Source organism: Saccopteryx bilineata, chromosome 1 (assembly GCF_036850765.1).
Source record: "Saccopteryx bilineata isolate mSacBil1 chromosome 1, mSacBil1_pri_phased_curated, whole genome shotgun sequence".
NCBI lineage: Eukaryota > Metazoa > Chordata > Mammalia > Chiroptera > Emballonuridae > Saccopteryx > Saccopteryx bilineata.
This window is the reverse complement of record NC_089490.1, coordinates 46,641,731-46,661,836: the sequence shown is the minus strand read 5'-3', so window position 1 is coordinate 46,661,836 and position 20,106 is coordinate 46,641,731. Positions and strand designations below refer to the sequence as shown.

General features: G+C 42.7%; 1 protein-coding gene across 1 annotated transcript in view; it reads left to right on the top strand.

The window, feature by feature from the left end:
• Positions 1-18,017, top strand: part of LOC136319207 (protein MTO1 homolog, mitochondrial-like) — a 41,290-nt gene extending 23,273 nt beyond the window's left edge. The window contains 9 exon segments of the mRNA XM_066252577.1: positions 2,088-2,199; positions 2,298-2,488; positions 2,725-2,855; positions 4,108-4,312; positions 4,389-4,458; positions 4,460-4,546; positions 4,686-4,834; positions 16,728-16,795; positions 17,640-18,017. Coding sequence (XP_066108674.1) covers positions 2,088-2,199; positions 2,298-2,488; positions 2,725-2,855; positions 4,108-4,312; positions 4,389-4,458; positions 4,460-4,546; positions 4,686-4,834; positions 16,728-16,795; positions 17,640-18,017 — 1,391 coding nt within the window.
• Positions 18,018-20,106: the final 2,089 nt, after the last annotated feature.

Below are 20,106 nucleotides of genomic sequence, written 5' to 3'. Positions count from 1 at the left end.
TCAAGGTACATATGAGAAGCAATCAATGAATAAGTAAGGTGCCACAACTATGAGTTGATGTTTCTCGTCTCTCTCCCTTCCTGTCTCTCTGTGCCTCTTTCTGTTTCTCACTAAAATAAGCAACAAAAAACTTTTTTCACAAACCTTTAATTTTACAGAAAGTAGAAAAATAGTATAATGAATCCATGTGTTCATCACTCAGCTTAACCAAATAATATTTTTGGGCAGTCTTGATTTAGCTTTCCTGAACACTTGCTTCTTGCTGATTTTTTTCTTTCAAACTATGAGAAAGTTTATTTGGAAAGTCACAGAAATAGTTGAAACCAAGTCAACACAATCAATTAAAAATTTAAATAAAGAAAGTCACAGAGGTAGGAGAAGTGAGTCATAAAAGAAATTGGCCCAGGAAACAAGCTACAGAGGCAAACAAGGGGCCCTTGGGCCTTAGGAGAGAGGAGGATGAAGGTAATGAAGGTAATGCACCTGCGGCAGGGGGAGGGGCGCAGGAAAGGCGTGGCCTTGCTCCTAAGAGGGAGAGCACTCTCCTGGCTGAGTGTATCAACAATCCCAGATCACATTATTTCACTTATAAATCCTTTGGTATAAGTCTTCAACAGATAAAAACTTGTAAAAATTAACCACAATATTTTTATCTACACCCAACAAAATATAATTTCTTTATTTTTTAAAGGATTTTATTTATTGATTTTACAGACAGATGAGGCAGGGTAGCAAGAAGTATTAACTCATAGTTGCTTCACTTAAACTGTTCATTGTTTGCTTTTGTGTGTGCTTTGACCCGGCAGCCAAGGGTTTCAAACTGGACCCCTGAGCATTCTGGGTTGATGATCTATCCACTGCACTACCACAGGCCAGGCAAAAGATAATATTTTATGTGTGAGAGAGACAGAGAGAGGGACAGATAGGTACAGACAGACAGGAAGGGAGAGAGATGAGAAACATCAACTCTTTGGTGTGGCACCTTAGCTGTTCATTGATTGCTTTTCATATGTGCCTTGACTGGAGGGCTGCAGGAGAGCCAATGACACCTTGCCAGCAACCTGGACTGAAGCCAATAACCCTGTGCTCAAGCTGGTGAGCCTGTGCTCAAACCAGATGAACCTTTGCTCAAGCTGGCAACCTCAGGGTTTCAAACTTGGGTCCACTGTGTCCCAGTCCGACGCTCTATACACTGCCTCACCACATGGCCAGGCAAAGGAGAATTTCTTTTTTTTTTTTTCTTTTACAGAGACAGAGAGAGAGTCAGAGAGAGGGATAGATAAGGACAGACAGACAGGAACAGAGAGAGATGAGAAGCATCAATCATCATTTTTCGATGCTACACCTTAGTTGTTCATTGATTGCTTTCTCATATGTGCCTTGACCAGGGGGCTACAGCAGACCGAGTAACTCTTTGCTCAAGCCGGCGACCTTGGGTCCAAGCTGGTGAGTTTTGCTCAAACCAGATGAGCCTGTGCTCAAGCTGGCGATTTCGGGGTCTTGAACCTGGGTCCTCCGCATCCCAGTCCGATGCTCTATTCACTGCGCCACTGCCTGGTCAGGCAAGATAATTTTTTAACATCATCTAAATACTCAGTGTTCAGTTTTCCTTAGTTGTTTTTAATTGTTGTTTTAAAGTATTTACTTAAAATGTTTACAGTTTATTTTAAATGTTTCTTTACAGTTTATTTTTGAACCAGGAACCAAACAGGGTTTATGCATTGCATTGGATGTTAAGCCATATAATAGTCTCCCTTGCCCCTTCGTTTATTTTTTTTTGACATATGTATGTGGAAGAAATATTCATTTATGCTCTAGATCCAGTATCCTCAATTTGTCTGATTTGATCCCACTGCTGGTGCCTTGAACTGTTTCTCCATTTTATGTGTTTCCTCTAAACTAATAGATCTAGAGCCTTGCTTAAATTTAGGTTCATCTTTTGGGTTGTTTTTGGCAAGACTATTCCATAAGTAGTGCTTGGCATTATGCATAGATTTAATGTCTACAAAAGTAAGTGTGCAGTTTATTTGAATAAGAGGCATGCTAGTTGAGAAGCAAAAATGTTATAACTAATTCATGTGTTTTAGCCAGAATTCAGCTGCCATGTTACCTGACTCACACCAACCCTAGAGTGGATGAGATTATCCTTGAGAACCTTCACCTTAATAGTCACGTTAAGGAAACTGCGAGGGGACCCCAGTAAGGACAAACTATCACGGCTCAGTTACTTTAAGGAATGTTGCCAATCCTTTTTTGTTTGTTTCACTCCATTTTTAAATTTAATTATCCTGTTCTAGATACTGTCCCTCCATTGAATCAAAGGTTTTGCGTTTCCCAAACCGTCTACATCATGTTTGGTTGGAACCGGAAGGGATAGATTCTGACCTCGTCTACCCCCAAGGGTTATCTGTGACATTACCAGCTGAATTACAAGAGAAGATGATCACATGCATCAGAGGCTTGGAGAAAGCTAAAATGATCGAGCCAGGTAAAGAGAAGCACAGCCACTTTTCAGAATTAGCTCAGCATCACCTCAGCAGACAGTGAGAGCCTAGCTCCAGTCATGCTTGCTTTGAGTCTCAGAAAGCGAAGCCACACGTCTGCACATTTCAAATAGTCTTTATTTTTAGAGAGCATTTAATGAAACGATAACCTTTGCATCTCTACCTTGATGCAAATTCCGCTATATTTTTGCTTATTTTGTACCATTTATTCATTGGTCAGGCTATAGTGTTCAGTATGATTACTTAGATCCACGTCAGATCAGTCCTTCTCTTGAGACTCAGTTGGTGCAACGGCTCTTCTTCGCCGGACAGATAAATGGCACTACTGGCTATGAGGAAGCTGCAGCTCAAGTAAGTGTTCAGATGCCAATGTAAACAGAAAGGGGCTATTGAACTGGCATTCCTCCTTTTAACATTTGTTATGATAATTATGGAGATCTTAGATATAATTCCTAACTAATAGAAGACATTTCTGTTTCAGGGTATAGGATGATGGCTACTGTATACAACAGGATTAAAAAAGAAATACTTGTAGCTCAGTTGGTTAGAGGGTGGTCCCCACATGGGAAGGTTGTGGGTTCAATCTCCAGTCAGGGCACATGCAAGAGTCAACCAATGAATGCATAAGTCAGCAAAACAAACAACTAATGTTTCTCTCTTCCTCTATCTAAAATCAGCAAACTTTAAAAAATAAATTTTAATAAGTAAATCAAGAAACACTTGTGGCTTTATGACTCTTTCAAAATAATTTTATTGAAAATGATCATATCATGCCTGACCATTGGTAGCGCAGTGGATAGTATGTCAACCTGGGATGCTGAGGACCCAGGTATGAAACCCTGAGGTTGCTGGCTGAGTGCAGGCTCCTCCTGCTTGAGTGTGGGGTCACCGGCTTGAGCGTGGGGTCGCCAGCTTGAGCGTGGGGTCGCCGGCTTGAGCGTGGGGTCGCTGGCTTGAGGGTGGGGTCGCTGGCTTGAGGGTGGGGTCGCTGACTTGAGGGTGGGGTCGCTGGCTTGAGCGTGGGATCATAGACATGAACCCATGTTTGCTGGCTTGAAGGCCAAGGTCCGTGGCTGGAGCAAGGGGTCACTGGCTTAGCTGGAGCACCTCAGTGAAGGCACATATGAGAAAGCAATCAAGGAACAACTCAAATGAGGCAACTATGGGCTGATGCTTCTCATATCTCTCTCCTTTCCTGTGTATCTGTCCCTGTGTGCCCCTTTCTCTGTCTCTTTCTTGCTTAAAACAAAAAACAAAAACAAAAAAAGGAAGAAAGGAAGGAACAAGGAAGGAAAGAAAGAAAGGGAGAAAAAATGATCATGTATTATTCCTTTTAAGTGGGAAGTTATATTATTTTTACTTGTAAGTGGGAAAAAACTATAAAAGTTTTACAGGTGGATGTTTAAAAAAAGATTCTCTCGAGGCCTTTCCAGAATTTACTGTATTTGGAAAACAATGAATTATAGCATACCTCTATTCTATTCTTTCTGGGTAGTGCCTCTTTTCTTCCTGCCCCATGATGAGTTTTCTAGGTAGTGCTCTGAATAGCAGAGCTCTTTGTTCACTTCATGATGGCCTTTTAAACATTTCAGTCCTCTTGTAGGGTGTGATAGCTGGAATCAACGCAAGTCTTCGGGTCAGACACAAGCCTCCTTTCATCGTCAGCCGAACAGAAGGCTACATAGGAGTCTTGATTGATGACCTCACCACACTGGGCACCAAGGAACCATACCGAATGTTTACGAGCCAGGTGGAGTTCCGTTTGTCACTGTGCCCTGATAATGCTGACAGCCACCTCACATTCCGAGGTAACTTTTCAGAGTCTACCGACCAGGTTTGCTCTTTGTCAGACCTCTCATGACATTCTCTCCTGCCCTCTTCCAGGGTATAAGGAAGCTGCCTGTGTTTCCCAACAAAGGCATGAAAGAGCTTCTTGGATGAAGTTTTCTTATAGAAATAAAATCCATTGAGTTTTCAAGTTACAAATGGAAAAAGTTAATCCCAGAGGCTTCTATAAGTATGGGTAGAAGTGTGCCTCTCAGGTAAGCATTTTTCACTTTTTACAGGAAAACAAGATCATTTCAGAGAGACATTACTTATAGACTCCCTACCTCCTCATTTTGAATGAAGCTTACTTTTGGCTTCTTCTCAAAATCCTTTAAATGTAACTTACCTTTTCAGTATTGAAGATATTGAAGGCTACATAGGAGTCTTGATTGATGACCTCACCACACTGGGCACCAAGGAACCATACCGAATGTTTACGAGCCAGGTGGAGTTCCGTTTGTCACTGTGCCCTGATAATGCTGACAGCCACCTCACATTCCGAGGTAACTTTTCACAGAGTCTACCGACCAGGTTTGCTCTTTGTCAGACCTCTCATGATATTCTCTCCTGCCCTCTTCTAGGGTATAAGGAAGCTGTTTGATTCTACATGATTACTTATTTTATATAATTTTTTATGGCTCCCATTGAGTTCTTGTGGCTTTGCTAAGATTTACAGGATACAAATTAAGAAATACAGTTATCCGGTTGCTTTTAGAAGTGTGGAACAGTTGCGGTGGTCTCATCTTACCTGTAAGGTATATAAAGGAAACTTCTTCGATTAAGCAGAGTGTTGTAAATTGTTTGGACTTACTTGCTGAGTCCCTTGTTTCTTGAGGGAGTGTTATTTTTGTTTTATCATTCTCATATGTATCTATTGTCTCTAACCTGTCCAAGTGCTGTCTCTCATTAACAGCCAGGCATAACATGTCCTTGTTTGGCTTTCATCTCATCATGGTGTTTTATTGTTTAGTACTTCTGTTCCCAAGTTCTCCTTTTCATGGGAATTTCCCAAAGCACTGTCCTCTGTGTTGGAGGATATTAAGCAGGTTTTCAGTTGTAGTAGCAGTGATTATCAAAGAAGCTGCATCATAGTCACCCAAATCAGAGGATCTCATTCACAGGAATGACAGCCTATATCACAAATAAGGGTGAAGATATATTTGTTTACCAGATAAGTGGCACCAAGAGATGGTAGTAGTATAAACATGTTTATATTTATAATTCACTTAATTTTCCAGCTGTTTGTTTTTTTAAACTTAAGAGAGTTCACATTATTTCAGGCTTTGCACAAAGATTTTATAACATTCTTTGGTGTTATTTTTATTTTTTTAAGTTTTACTTATTGATTTTAAAGAGAGAGAGAGAGAGATTTGTTGTTCCACTTATATATGCATTCACTGGCTGATTCCTTTTTTATTTTATTTTTTTAATTTTTCTTAAGTGAGAAGCAGGAAGACAGACTTCTGCATGAGCCCATAACAGGATTCACCTGGCAAGCTGCCTACCAGGTGATGCTCTGCCCATCTGGGGTTATTGCTCTGTTGCTCAGCAACCAAGCCATTTAAGTGCCTGAGACAAGGCCATGGAGCCATCTTCAGCACCTGGGGCCAACTTGTTCCAACCAAGCCATGGCCGAAGGAGAAGGGGAGAGAGATAAAGAGAAGGGAATTGGGGTGGGTGGAGAAGCAGATGGTTTCTTCTCCTGTGTGCCCTGCTGAGGGGGAATCAAACCTTGGACATCCACACGCTTGGCCCACGCTATACCACTGAGACAACCAGCCAGGGCTGTTGTTTCACTTATTTATGCATTCACTGGCTGACTCTTGTATGTTCTCTAACCAGGGATTAAACCAACAATCCTGGTGTATCAGGGTGATGCTCTAACCAACTGAACTACCCCGCCAGGGCAACATTATGCTTTATTTTGATTATTGCACTATTTCAAATTTATATAATTAGAATTTGCATTAAATATGACTAATATGTATTGAGGTCATAGTGAAATCAGGGAAAGTGATTGTTTCCAACTCAGTTTAAAATGCTAATTGATGGGCTTGCCTGTGGTGGCACAGTGGATAAAGCATTGACCTGGAATGCTGAGGTCACCCATTTGAAACCCTAGGCTTGCCTGGTCAAAGCACATATGGAAAGCACCTACAAGTTCATGCTTCCTGCTCCTACCTGCCTCCTTTCTCTCTCTCCTCTCTCTAAAAATTTAATAAATAAAATTCAGTAAGAAAATAAAATGCTAATTGATAATAAAAATATGGAAAAGAAGATTATAAGTTTTATATTTTTACCAAACTAATCACATGAGTAGTCATTCTGTTAAGGTGATTTAAAAAGAAAAAGTGGGCCCTGGCCAACTGGCTCAGTGGAAAGAGCATTGGCCCGGCATGTGGACATCCCAAGTTCATCCCAGTCAGGGCACAGATGAGAAGTGACCATCTGCTCCTCTCCCCCTCCCTCTCTACCTCTCTCCCTCTCTCTCAGTCAGTGGCTCAGTAGGTTTGAGCATCAAACCAATAGGATAGTTTGGTTGGTCCGAGTGTCAGCCTCAGGCACTGAGGATAGCTCAGTTGATTCAAGCATCAGCCCTAGAGGAGGGTTGCCTGGTGGATCCTGGTCAGGGCACATGTGGTAATCTGTCTCTCACTTAAAAAAGGGGGGAAAAATTGCACTGAAAAGGAACACAATTTCCTTTTAATTTTCCTAAATTTTCAAATGAAAAGGACATGTGGTAAACTACCAGACAAAATGTTGTATTATAGTTAAAGATACTCCCTGTTTATATTTTAGCCTCAATTTCCTCAGCTGGAAAAGGAACATGTACCCCACTTAATTCATGGTGTTGAGATAAGAGTTGAGTGAGATAATGTAGCAAAAACTCTTTGTAAATTGTAAAAAGCTATATGAATGTAAATTGTTAATATAATCTGAGTATCATAACATAATTTTGCTTACCAGCCACTTACGAATCAGTATTATTCCATCAACAAGAAGAAATAAAGAACATTCAGTTTGACTCCAATGGCAAGAGAAGTGAAGGCAAAAATTAATGAATGGGACTACATCAGACTAAGAAGTTTTTGCTCAGCAAGAGAAACTGATAACAAAATAAACAGAAAGCCAACTAAATGGGAAATGATATTTTCAAATAACAGCTCAGATAAGGGCCTAATATCCAAAATATACAAAGAACTCATAAAACTCAACAACAAACAAACAAACAATCCCATAAAGAACATTCAGCAAGATGAAGCTCTCCAGCTGCCGAAAGACCTGGATTATTTGACTCTCAGGGATGTGTCTTTGTCCTCTGAAGTTCGAGAGAAGCTACATTTCAGTCGCCCACAGACAGTAAGAAAGCAGGCAGTGGATAGGAACAGTGTATAAATTAAGAGCCAGTGGTTTAATTTTTTAAACCTAGAGAAAGCCTGGCCACATAACTAATATTTTATTTCATCAAAAAAAGAAAACTTAACCTCTTTTAATATCTTTTTATGACAGGTATCAATATATTTTTTTGAGAGATTAAAAAGCTTAATCTAAATAAATAACCAAAAGTCAAGAATTGGGTTAGTTATAATTCAGTGGTTTTCAAAATACTACTCAGATACCTCCTTAAGGGTCCCATAGTGTGGCCTTGGAAGCTACTAGGAGAAAGAGGGGAGCTAAAGGGACCTCACTTCATGCTTTCGCCTAAGTGTGTATGTGCATGCACATTGTGTGTGTGCACCTGTAATGCACACACACTCGCAGAAATCTATAAACATTGTAAAAATACTTCATATTGTGTAGTATTGAACTTCTACTAAATAGTTCAAGACTGATAGGCTGTATTCATTGATTCTGACTTGTACATTTTCACGTCTCTGAAACTGAGTGGTACCTTAAAATTGGCGGTGTCTCATAGTTTAATGAGTAGTGGGTTTTGTATTTTCTTAGTGGCTGTGGTTCATAAAGAAATAATTAACAAAAATCTGGTATGACCTGGCCTGTGGTGGTGCAGTGGATAAAGCCTAAAGCTGGAATGCTGAGGTCGCTGGTTCAAAACCCTGGGCTTGCCCGGTCAAGGCACATATGGGAGTTGATGCTTCCTGCTTTTCACTCTCTCTCTCTCTCTCCCTCTCTCTCTCTCCTTTTGTCTCTATCTCTTATCTAAAATGGATATATAAAATCTTTAAAAAAGAAATCTAGTCTGCCTAAAATAGGAGCACCTAAATATATAAAGCAGACTATGATGGATATAAAGGGCGAGATCAGCAGCAATACTATAATAGCAGGGGATTTCAATACCCCACTAACATCACTAGATAGATCCTCAAGAAAAAAATTAACAAAGAAATAGCAGACTTAAAGGACACACTAGATCGCCCTGGCCGGTTGGCTCAGTGGTAGAGCATCAGCCTGGTGTGCAGAAGTCCCGGGTTCGATTCCCGGCCAGGGCACACAGGAGAAGCGCCCATCTGCTTCTCCACCCCTCCCCCTCTCCTTCCTCTCTGTCTCTCTCTTCCCCTCCCACAGCTGAGGCTCCATTAGAGCAAAGATGGCCCGGGCACTGGGGATGGCTCCTTGGCCTCTGCCCCAGGCGCTAGAGTGACTCTGGTTGCAACAGAGCGATGCCCCAGAGGGGCAGAGCATCGCCCCCTGGTAGGCAGAGCGTCTTCCCCTGGTGGGCGTGCCGGGTGGATCTGTCTGACTGTCTCTGCCCGTTTCCAGCTTCAGAAAAAAAAAAAAAAAAAAGGACACACTAGATCAACTGGATTTAATAGATATCTTCAGAACCTTTCACCCTAAAGCAGCAGAATATACATTCTTTTCAAGTGCTCATGGTACATTCTCTAGGATAGACCACACATTAGGGCAAAAAAGTGGTCTCAACAAATTTAAAAAGATTGAAATTGTATCAAGCATTTTCTCTGATCACAATGGCATGAAATTAGAAATCAACCACAACAGAAAAACTCAAAAATACTCAAACACTTGGAAACTAAAAGCATGTTATTAAATAATGAATGGGTTAACAATGAGATTAAAGAAGAAATTAAAAAAATTCCTAGAAACAAATGATAATGAGCATACAACAACTCAAAATTTATGGGACACAGCAAAAGCAGTACTGAGAGGGAAGGTCATAGCATTACAAGGATACCCTAAGAAGCTAGAAAAAGCTCAAATAAAAAACTTTGCATCTAAAAGAACTAGAAAAAGAACAGCAACTAAAGCCTAGAGGTAGTAGAAGGAAGGAAATAATAAAGATCAGAGTGGAAATAAATGATGTAGAGGCTAAAGAAACAATACAGAGGATCAATGAAACCAAGACCTGGTTCTTTGAAAAGGTAAACAAGATTGATGAACTTTTAACCAGACTCACAAAAAACCCTCAAATAAATAAAATTAGAAATGAGAGTGGAGAAATAACAACTGACACAACAAAAATACAAAGGATTGTAAGAAAATACTATGAAGAACTATGTGCTGCCTGACCAGGTGGTGGCGCAGTGGATAGAGCATTGGACTGGGATGCAGAGGACCGAGGTTTGAGACCCTGAGGTCGCCAGCTTGAGCGCGGGCTCATCTGGTTTGAGCAAAAGCTCACCAGCTTGGACCCAAGGTCGCTGGCTTGAGCAAGGGGTTACTCGGTCTGCTGTAGTCCCACGGTCAAGAAACATATGAGAAAGCAATCAATGAACAACTAAGGTGTCGCAACGAAAAACTAATGATTGATGCTTCTCATCTCTCTCCGTTCCTGTGTGTCTGTCCCTATCTATCCCTCTCTCTGACTCTCTCTCTGTCTCTAAAAACAAACAAAACAAAAAACCTTCCAAAAATTGTATGCCAAAAAATTAGACAACCTAGATGAAATGGACAAATTCCTTGAAACATATAATCTTTTAAAAAATCAATCTGGAAGAATCAGAAAACCTAAACAGACCGATTACAACAAATGGGATCGAAACAGTTATCAAAAAAACTCCCAACAACAAAAGTCCTGGGACTGATGGCTTCACAGGTGCATTCTACCAAATATTCAATGAAGAACTAACTCCTCTCTGTCTCAAGCTATTTCAAAAAATTCAAGAGGAAGGAAGACTTCCAAGCTCCTTTTATGAGGCGAGCATAATTCTGATTCCAAAACCAGGCAAAGACCAGACAAAGAAAGAAAATTATAGGCCAATATCCCTGATCAATTTAGATGTAAATCCTCAACAAAATATTAGCAAATCGGATCCAGCAATATATGAAAAAAATCATACACCATGATCAAGTGGGATTTATTCTTGGGAGGCAAGGCTGGTACAATATCTGTAAATCAATCAATGTGATTCATGACATCAACAAAAGGAAGGAGAAAAACCGCATGATAATTTCAATAGATGCAGAAAAAGTATTTGATAAAATCCAGCACCCATTCATGATCAAAACTTCAGCAAAGTAGGAATATAGGGAACATACCTTAACATGATAAAGGCCATTATGACAAACCTACAGTTAACATCATACTCAATGGGCAAAAATTAAAAGCAATCCCCTTAAGAACAGGAACATGGCAGGGGTGCCCCATTCACCACTCTTATTCAACATAGTTCTGGAAGTCCTAGCCACAGCAATCATACAAGAAGAAGAAATAAAAGGCATCCAAATTGGAAAAGAAGAAGTAAAACTATCATTATTTGCAGATGATATGATATTGTACATAGAATACCCTAAAGTCTCAGTCAAAAAACTACTGGACCTGATAAATGAATTCAGCAAGGTGGCAGGATATAAAATTAATACTCAGAAATCAGAGGCATTTTTATACACCAACAACGAACTGTCAAAAAGAGAAATTAAGGAAACAATCCCCTTCACTATTGCAACCAAAAAATAAAGTACTTAGGAGTAAATTTAACCAAGGAGATTAGAGACCTGTACTTGGAAAATTATAAAACATTGACAAAAGAAATCAAGGAAGATACAAACAAGTGGAAGCATATACCGTGCTCATGATTACGAAGAATAAACATCATTAAAATGTCTATATTACCCAAAGCAATTTATAAATTCAATGCAATATCAATTAAAATACCAATGACATACTTCAAAGATATAGAACACATATTCCAAAAATTTATATAGAACCACAAAGAACACGAATAGCCTCAGCAATCTTGAAAAGGAAGAATAAAGTGGGAGGCATCACACTTTCTGATACCAAGTTATACTATAAGGCCATTGTACTCAAAACAGCCTGGTACTGACATAAGAACTGGCATATAGATCAATGGAACAGAACAGAGAACCCAGGAATAAACCCACAACTTTATGGACAACTGATATTCAACAAAGGAGGTAAGAGCATACAGTGGAGTAAAGACAGTTTCTTCAACAAATGGTGTTGGGAAATTGGACAGCTACCTGCAAAAAAATGAAACTAGACTACCAACTTATACCATTCACAAAAATAAACCCAAAATGGATAAAAGACTTGATGTAAGTCGTGAAATCACGATCATCTTGGAAGAAAACATAGGCAGTAAGCTCTCTGACATCTCTCGCAGCAATATATTTGCTGATTTATCTCCATGGGCAAGTGAAATAAAAGACAGGGTAAACAAATGGGACTATATTAAACTAAAAAGCTTTTGCACAGCTAAAGACAATAAGAACAGAATAAAAAGGCAAACTACACAATGGGAGAACATATTTGACAATATGTCTGATAAGGGATTAATAACAAAATTTATAAAAAACTTGAAAAACTCAACACCAGGAAGACAATCCAATCAAAAAATGAGCCAAAGAAATGAATAGACACTTCTCCAAAGAGGACATACAGATGGCCAATAGGCATATGAAAAAATGCTCAACATCACTAATCATTGGAGAAATGCAAATTAAAACCACAATGAGATACCACCTCACACGAGTCAGAATTGCGCTCATCAACAAAACAACACAGAATAAGTGCTGGCAAGGATGTGGAGAAAAGGGAACCCTCCTGCACTGCTGGTGGGAATGCAGGCTGGTGCAGCCACTGTGCAAACAGTATGGAGATTCCTCAAAACATTAAAAATGGAACTGCCTTTTGACCCAGCTATCCCACTTTTAGGAATATACCCAATGAACACCATAGCACTGTTCCAAAAGGAGAAATGCACCCCCATGTTTATGGCAGCATTGTTCACAATAGCGAAGATCTGGAAACAGCCCAAGTGTCTGTCAGTGAACGAGTGGATTAAAAAGCAGTGGTACAGATATGCAATGGAATACTATGGGGTCATGAAAAAGAAGGAAATATTACCTTTTGTGACAACACGGATGGAAGTGGAAACTATTATATTAAGTGAAATAAGCCAGGCAGAGAAAGAAAAACATCATATGACCTCATTCATTTGAAGAATCCAATAAACAAGGTGAACTGAGGAATGGAATTGAGACAGAGGAGAGATCAAAGGGACCAGAGGAAAAGAGGACAGACGGAAAGGGGATGATAGGATGAGATAAACCTGAAGGAAAGGGGAAAGGCGCTCTGGGGAGAAGGGCAAGGGAGATGTTGAGGGGAATATGGGGGAGGGGGGATGCATTCAGAGAGATGCTAGAATCTATGTAAACACAATAAATTAAAATCAATTAAAAAAAGAAATCTGGTCTGTAACAATTTTTAAATTATTTTTAGTTTTTACTATTTAAGTGGAGCAGTGATTTCCTCATATAATTTGGTGTTCTTAGCAATAGTCATCATGGAAAACAGGAAAACAAGCCTTAAACTTAGTAACTCTATATATACTATTTGTTTTGGGTTGTGCTTTTATGGATAGTTATAAGCTGCACTGCCCAGAATTATGGCCACTACTGAAATAGACCATTTAAATTAATTAAAGTTAAATAAAATTTAAAATTAAACCTTTTAGTCATATTATCCACCTTTCAGGTGCTCAGTAGTCACATGTGGCTAGTGGCTAACAAGTTAGACAGTGCGTTGTTGCAGTGAAAATGGTATACAAAATTTCTGTTATCACAGAAAATCCAATTGGACAGCATTGGTCAGCAAATTCTCTGTCCTTTTTCTCTCCTCCTAAAATCAATTAAAAAAATTTTTTTAAAGAGAGAAAAAGACAAAAAATAGTGTAAGAGTGAGATATATCAGTTTTCAGTTTATTGCTTTCCAGCTGCAAAAACACCCTTCAGTATATTCTTTTTTCTTTTCTCTTTTTTATCAAGAGAGAGAGTTATGCAGGCAGGAAGGGAGGGAGATGAGGAGCATCAACTCTTAGATGCAGCACTTTAGTTGTTCATTGATTGCTTTCTCATATGTGCCTTGACCGGTGGTGGGGGGAGTGGGTGTCCAACTGAGCCAGTGAACCCTTCCTCAAGCCAGCGACCTTGGGCTCAAGCCAGGAACCATGGGGTCATGTGTATGATGCCATGCTTAAGCTGGTGACCCCTCACTCAAGCTGGTGAGCCCTCGCTTAAGCCAGTGACCTCGGGGTTTCAAACTTGGGTCCTCAGCATCCCACACTCATGCTCTATACACTACACCACCGCCTTGTCAGGCAATATATGCTTTCTGTTAAACTACAAAAAATTTTTAAGCATTTCTCTTTTTTAGTGCCTACTATGTAAAGCTTTCTCAGTAGGGGTTGCCAAAGGGATATGCATGAGGAAGAAGTTGCCTGCAACTTCCAGCATAGTGGAAGGGGTGGAAGGGAGTTGAAAGAGGGGAAGTATATTCCTTTGGGTGTGAGAAAAATCTGAGCTTATCCCAGGCACACACCTAGAAAATGATGTGGCCTGGTCACAACCTGTCTACAGCTTACTAGACGGGGAATCAAAGATTCCTGCCTGGTCTGCATGCAGCTGCCTGTGGTCTAGAGTTGATCACCAGGTTGTTGATCTTTCTGCAGGTGTTGTGTGCAGCCTTCCTGTGGCCTAGGAAGTCCACACGGAGCTGGTGCTCCCTCTACAAGCTATCTTATGTAGCCCAAGCTCTCTGAAGGCCTTTTGCACTTGAGGTCTGAAACCCTTCCAAGTTTATTCTTACTTGGGTACTCTCTCTCTCAACCCTCGAGTGCTACACAGAGATTCTTTGTATCTTAGAGTTATTCTTTCATCATAATGAATTACAGTGGTACCTTGAGATATGAACAGACCAACAAACGAATTTTTTAAGATATGAGTGGTAACTCGGTTCGTATTTTTGTTCGAGATTCAAGTGAAATTCCGAGATATGAGTCGTGATTCAGGAAGCTGCCGCTAGTTGGCGCATTGGCGCATGGTCCAGTATTGGCAGTTTGATATATGAGGTGACTGACTTACGAGCTCGGTTACAGAACGAATTAAATTTGTATCTCAAGGTACCACTGTATTCTCATATTACATATCTCCTATTTATCTACTATGTGATTTGATTTCAATCTCCTGACTGGACCAGAATGCCAGAGAATTTCTTAGTAGTCCCAGGAGGTAGACCCCCTAAAGATAGAATTGGGGGATTGGTTTAGTTGTCCCTGGGCTAGAGGCAGTACTGAAGGAGAAACCATCAAAATAGATTGAGTAGTAGCCAGAAAAATTGGAAGAAAACTAGAATATCTTGATGTCTCAGAAGAAAAAGTATATATATCAAGAAATACCTGGGCCCTGGCTGGTTGGCTCAGCGGTAGAGCGTCAGCCTGGCGTGCGGGGGACCCGGGTTCGATTTCCGGCCAGGGCACATGGAGAAGCGCCCATTTGCTTCTCCACCCCCCCCCTTCCTCTCTGTCTCTCTCTTCCCCTCCCGCAGCCAAGGCTTCATTGGAGCTAAGATGGCCTGGGCACTGGGGATGGCTCCTTGGCCTCTGCCCCAGGCGCAAGAGTGGCTCTGGTCGTGGCAGTGCGACGCCCCGGAGGGGCAGAGCATCGCCCCCTGGTGGGCAGAGCATCGCCCCCTGGTGGGCAGAGCGTCGCCCCATGGTGGGCGTGCCGGGTGGATCCCAGTCGGGCGCATGCGGGAGTCTGACTGTCTCTCCCCGTTTCCAGCTTCGGAAAAATACAAAAAAAAAAAAAAAGAAATACCTGTGAGGCCCTGGCCGGTTGGTTCAGTGGTAGAGCATCGGCTTTGTATATGGATGTTCCAGGTTTGATTCCCAGTCATGGCACACAAGAGAAATACCCATCTGAATCTCCACCCTCTCCCCTTCGCAGCCAGGGCTCAAATGGTTTGAGCAAGATGGCCCCAGGCACTGATGATGGCTCCAAGACCTCACCTTAGGCACTAGAATAGCTTGGTTGCCGACCAAGGAAGCAACGGCCTGGCTTATTTCACTTAGGCTAATATTCTCCAAGACCATCCATGCTGTCACAAAGGGTAAGATTTTCTTTTTTTCGGATGAGTAGTATTCCATTATGTAAATGTACCAGTTTTATTATCCACTCATCTACTAAAGGACACCAGGGTTGCTTCCTAATCTTAGCTATTGTAAATAATGTGGCCATGGACACAAGGGTACATATATTCTTTCGGGTTTCAGGTTTCTTTGGATAAGTTCCCAGAAGTGAAGTCTCTGGATCATAAGGCAGTTCCATGTTTATTTTTAGGGCTAACTCCATACTTCCTTCCACAGTGGGTGCTCCAATCTGCATTCCCACCAACAGTGCACGAGGGTTCCCTTTTCTCCACATTCTCAACAACAACTGATACAGTGATGATAGCCATTCTGACAGCTGTAAAGTACCGTATTTCCCCATGTGTAAGAGGCTCCCATGAATAAGACGCACCTTGATTTTGGCGCCTGAAATTTGAAAAACCAATGTATTACATAAACTTATTGAATTCAAGGTTTACTCATCATAAAATTCATACAACTCCACATCACTGTCAAAACTCGCATTTATTAGCTTTCCTCATCTGTGTCTGATGATGAATCACTGTCTTCATATATTGCCTCATCCTCAGTTTTATCCATGGCATTTGAAAACCCACACTTCTACAAACACTGTATAGGAAAACAGGTGAGACTTATACATGGGGAAATAAGGTAACTTTGCTGTGATTTTTACTGATATTTTGTTTATTTTAGTGAAGCTGATACAATGTCCATTTTAAAGCCCATATCCCAGGCCAAAATGTACAATGAAAATTTAAAAAGAACAGTGTTCTGTTATACACAATTCTACACAAATAGTCTTATTAACTCTAATGAAAGAAACTTTCTGGGACCTTGCCCTGGTGGTTGATGGGTAGTCTCAAAAATGCATCTTTGAAAAACTGTACAAGAACTTCTTTGGGTCCCCTCCTGGCACGAGCACTGCCAGGTGAAGGTGTGCACCTGTGGGACTTCGACAGGGCCTGCACACTGTCCCAGAGAAGGGGACTTTCACCATCCTCTCCCAGGATCTGCTGGGACCTCTGCGTTCCCCTGTTGTCCTCAGGGCTGTTTGCCACCAAACCAGAAGCCTGCCAGTCTGATGGTGACAGTGTACTCTCGCCAGTGTCCACAGTGCGTGTTTCCCCACTGGGAGGTCGGCCATCACCTGAAACACTCTGGCTGTGCAGCGCCTCTTATTGGAAGCAAGTGTTTGCTCTCTGTCCCTTTAGAAAACACGGACTTCCAGGTTTCTGCACCGCAGGGATGTTAACCCTCTCTCTGGCCTTGGGTTGTGAGGAATGCTTTCTAACTTGGGGTGTGTCTTTCCAGATTTTCACATTTTTCTCGTGTTTGTTTTAAGCTGAGGAAGGGCCAGCAGTTGCCTGACTGGCATCAGGTCCTGCACTCACACTTAGCACAGAGGTCTCCAGCCCTAGATAATGTGAACACTTAGTAAAAGGGCTTCTTTTTTATATTTCTTTTCTACCTGCTCTGTATTTCACCTGCAATTTCTCTTTCAAATGACAAAAACATATTCAGATAAACAAAAAAACTATGGGAACATGTCCAAAAAGAGACCTATTGTAGTATTAAACTGAGAGGAAAAGCCCAGAATAGGTAAAAGAGCAGAGACACAGAGCAGGTGAGGCCTTGCCAGAGGTGGGAGGAGTGGGGTGAGTCCTGGGGCGGGGTTTCATTCGAGGTGATGGAAGATTCTTTAAGGCGGTATCAGTTGTGCTTGCATAGCATCTTCAAGGGACTTCATGCTCAGGAATAACACAACTTAAAAAATAAACAGTTTTATTTGACATTTATAACAAATCACGCTATAAAAAAATAGAATAAAATAAAAATACAGAACTCTTACAAATAAAATTAAATAAAACCATGAATCACGCCATGGAAAAAAACACAATGTTAAAAGAAAATAAATCTGTCAAAGAGAGGTGTAAAACAAGGTCTTCTGGTGTGCTAGGGACAGGTGGTTGAAGGACAAGCAGCTCTCGAGCTGGCCCTGAAGCGCTGTCCACAGGCAGCTCCCCATGTCTGGCCACAACCAGGGCAGTCTGGGCAGAGGGCTCTTGAGGCAGCGCTGGTGGGGCCTCAGTGTGGTCAGGGGACGCTGCTCAGGCCGGAATCAGCTCCAGAGCTGCAGCTGGAGCGGCTGCCGGAGGAGGCACGGCGCTGGGGTCGGGCGCTCTTCCAGGTCTGGCTGGACCTCCAGGTCTACCCATGCAGCCGGCTCCTCCAGATGTCCCACAGGTGCCGCAGGAGCCGGCTCTGCCTCCTGTCCCCTACCCCAAGCATCGCCTCAGACAAGAGCAGTGACATCACCACGTGGCAGCAGCAATGACCTCACCACACAGTGACCTCACTGCCTGCTGAGAGAGCCCACCAGAACTCGGAACCCTGGTTGCGAGGCAACCACATTCTAAAACAGCCACTTCCAGCTCACTTGGTCAGAGGCTTCGGCACAGTTGACATGTTCTCGTGTTGCTGCCCCTGTCTTGAGGACGTGACACCCAGATAAAAGGTCAATATGGTTTTTTCCATCATGGCCACTGCAGGGTTTGGTCTCAGCCCAAAGGCCTGTGGCCCTTTCCTCGGCGCAACCCAGAAGTAACCCATGGAGGCTCAGGTGATGCTTCCAGGCCAGGCCGCCACTGTGATCTCACCTGAGCAGGTCTATGTCCCCTATGTGAGAGTGTGACAGTGTAAGTGTGTGTACGTGTACGAGTAAGGGGTTTCACGGGGAAGAGCCTGCCCTCAGGAGGAACAGGCTGAGCAGGTGGGTGAGAAGCCTTGTGAACCAGGCACGTTCACACCCCAGGTAAAGGCTGGCTGGTTGGGCGGGAAGTGTGGGCGGCACCCTCTGCCCCAGGTTTATCCTGAGCCCTGGAGGTGACGCTCATGTCCCCTGGGAGGAGGTGCTGTAGACACATCTCGGGTCTGATTCGGGAGCAGAAGGTGCAGTGGGCAAAAGCAGCAGCGACCAGGGCCAGGCTGGGCTTGAGTCCACCCGACCCCTGTGGGTCATGTCATTGCAGAGCTCAGTCAGAAACACGGAGGAGCAGCACCGGATAGAAGGGGACCCCACATCGTCTCCATAACAGTGGGACAGGTGCAACTGGCTACTGATATTCAATGCAGGACCACAGTGAGTGAGGCCACTGAGCATCTGGAAACTCAGGCCCCATGGATGACCTGAGTAGGATTCCTCCCGTGTCTCCACTCATGATCCAGAGGTCTCCTTCCTGGGAGCCACCCTGGGTCCGGCGGTCTGCTCCACCAAAGCCGCCTGGGTTCCACACACCCGAGCTCACAATGTCTGACCACAGCCTGTAGCAGCAGTGGGCCTTGTTAATAGAACTGAGCCAAACAACCTGGAGCCTGAGAAGGCAGATTCAAAGGGAAAGTGGCAGAGGAGAAAATGTGATGATAGGGGAGGGTTGGAAGGGCATGCAAGATTATTGGGAGTTGGTGTCAGACAGAGAAGAAGCACTCTTAGAGGCTGACCAGGAGCAAACACCGGCCTCAGACCACCCATGTGTGGACGGCTGGCAGGGAGGCCATCCTGCGGTGGGCCTGTGGCTGTGGCTGTGCTCTGTGTTAGGAGTAAACATGGAAATGCAGGCACATGGGGGTCTCTTCTCCTCTAGCAACTCCAGCACCAGCCCAGGAGGCAGAGTCGGCTCCTGCTCCACCCGAGGGACCTCCCGAGGAGCCGGCAGCACGGCCAGACCTGGAGGTCAACCCAGACTTGGAGGTCAACCCAGCCTTGGAGAGGTGTCTGACTCGTGTTCTTTACACGTCCTGAAGCCCCTTCAGATGCAGTTGTAGAGCCAGGTTCCGCCCACGCAGTGGCTGCTGACCACCCAGAGGTTGGAAAACCACTTCCTTAGGAAGCCTCCAATGAACCAGACCTGGCTCTGCCCAGATGAGAGGAGCTGCCCCTGCACAACACCTCGGGGACAGCTTGGGAGCCACTTGTCCAGTCAGCTTTCCCTGAGACATCTGGAAAGTTTACGTTCCCACACCTTTAGAATCATTTTATTTTCTGTTATAGTTATATTATTTATGCCTTGGCATTCTATTTAAATTAATTAAATAGAAGTGTTCTATTTAATTAATTTTATGTAAAATTGTCCTGTTTTCTTTTCTTTGGCTATTTTATTCTAGTTATAGCTATTTCCCTGTACTATGATTTGGAATAGTTACAAAATAAAAGTTTAGAGATTCCAAGGTGGCAGTAGAGTAGGCAGACACACAGACTGCCACCTCCCATGACCAAACTGGATTACAAATTCATGTAAGACAGTTGAATTGAAAAACCAACTTTGGACTAAAAGAACAGGACTCGAAAACCAAAGCACAGAAGAATCCACACCGATCCTGGAAGGGAGTGCGGGGGCACGGTGGGAGCAGGGGACACTGAGGGTGAT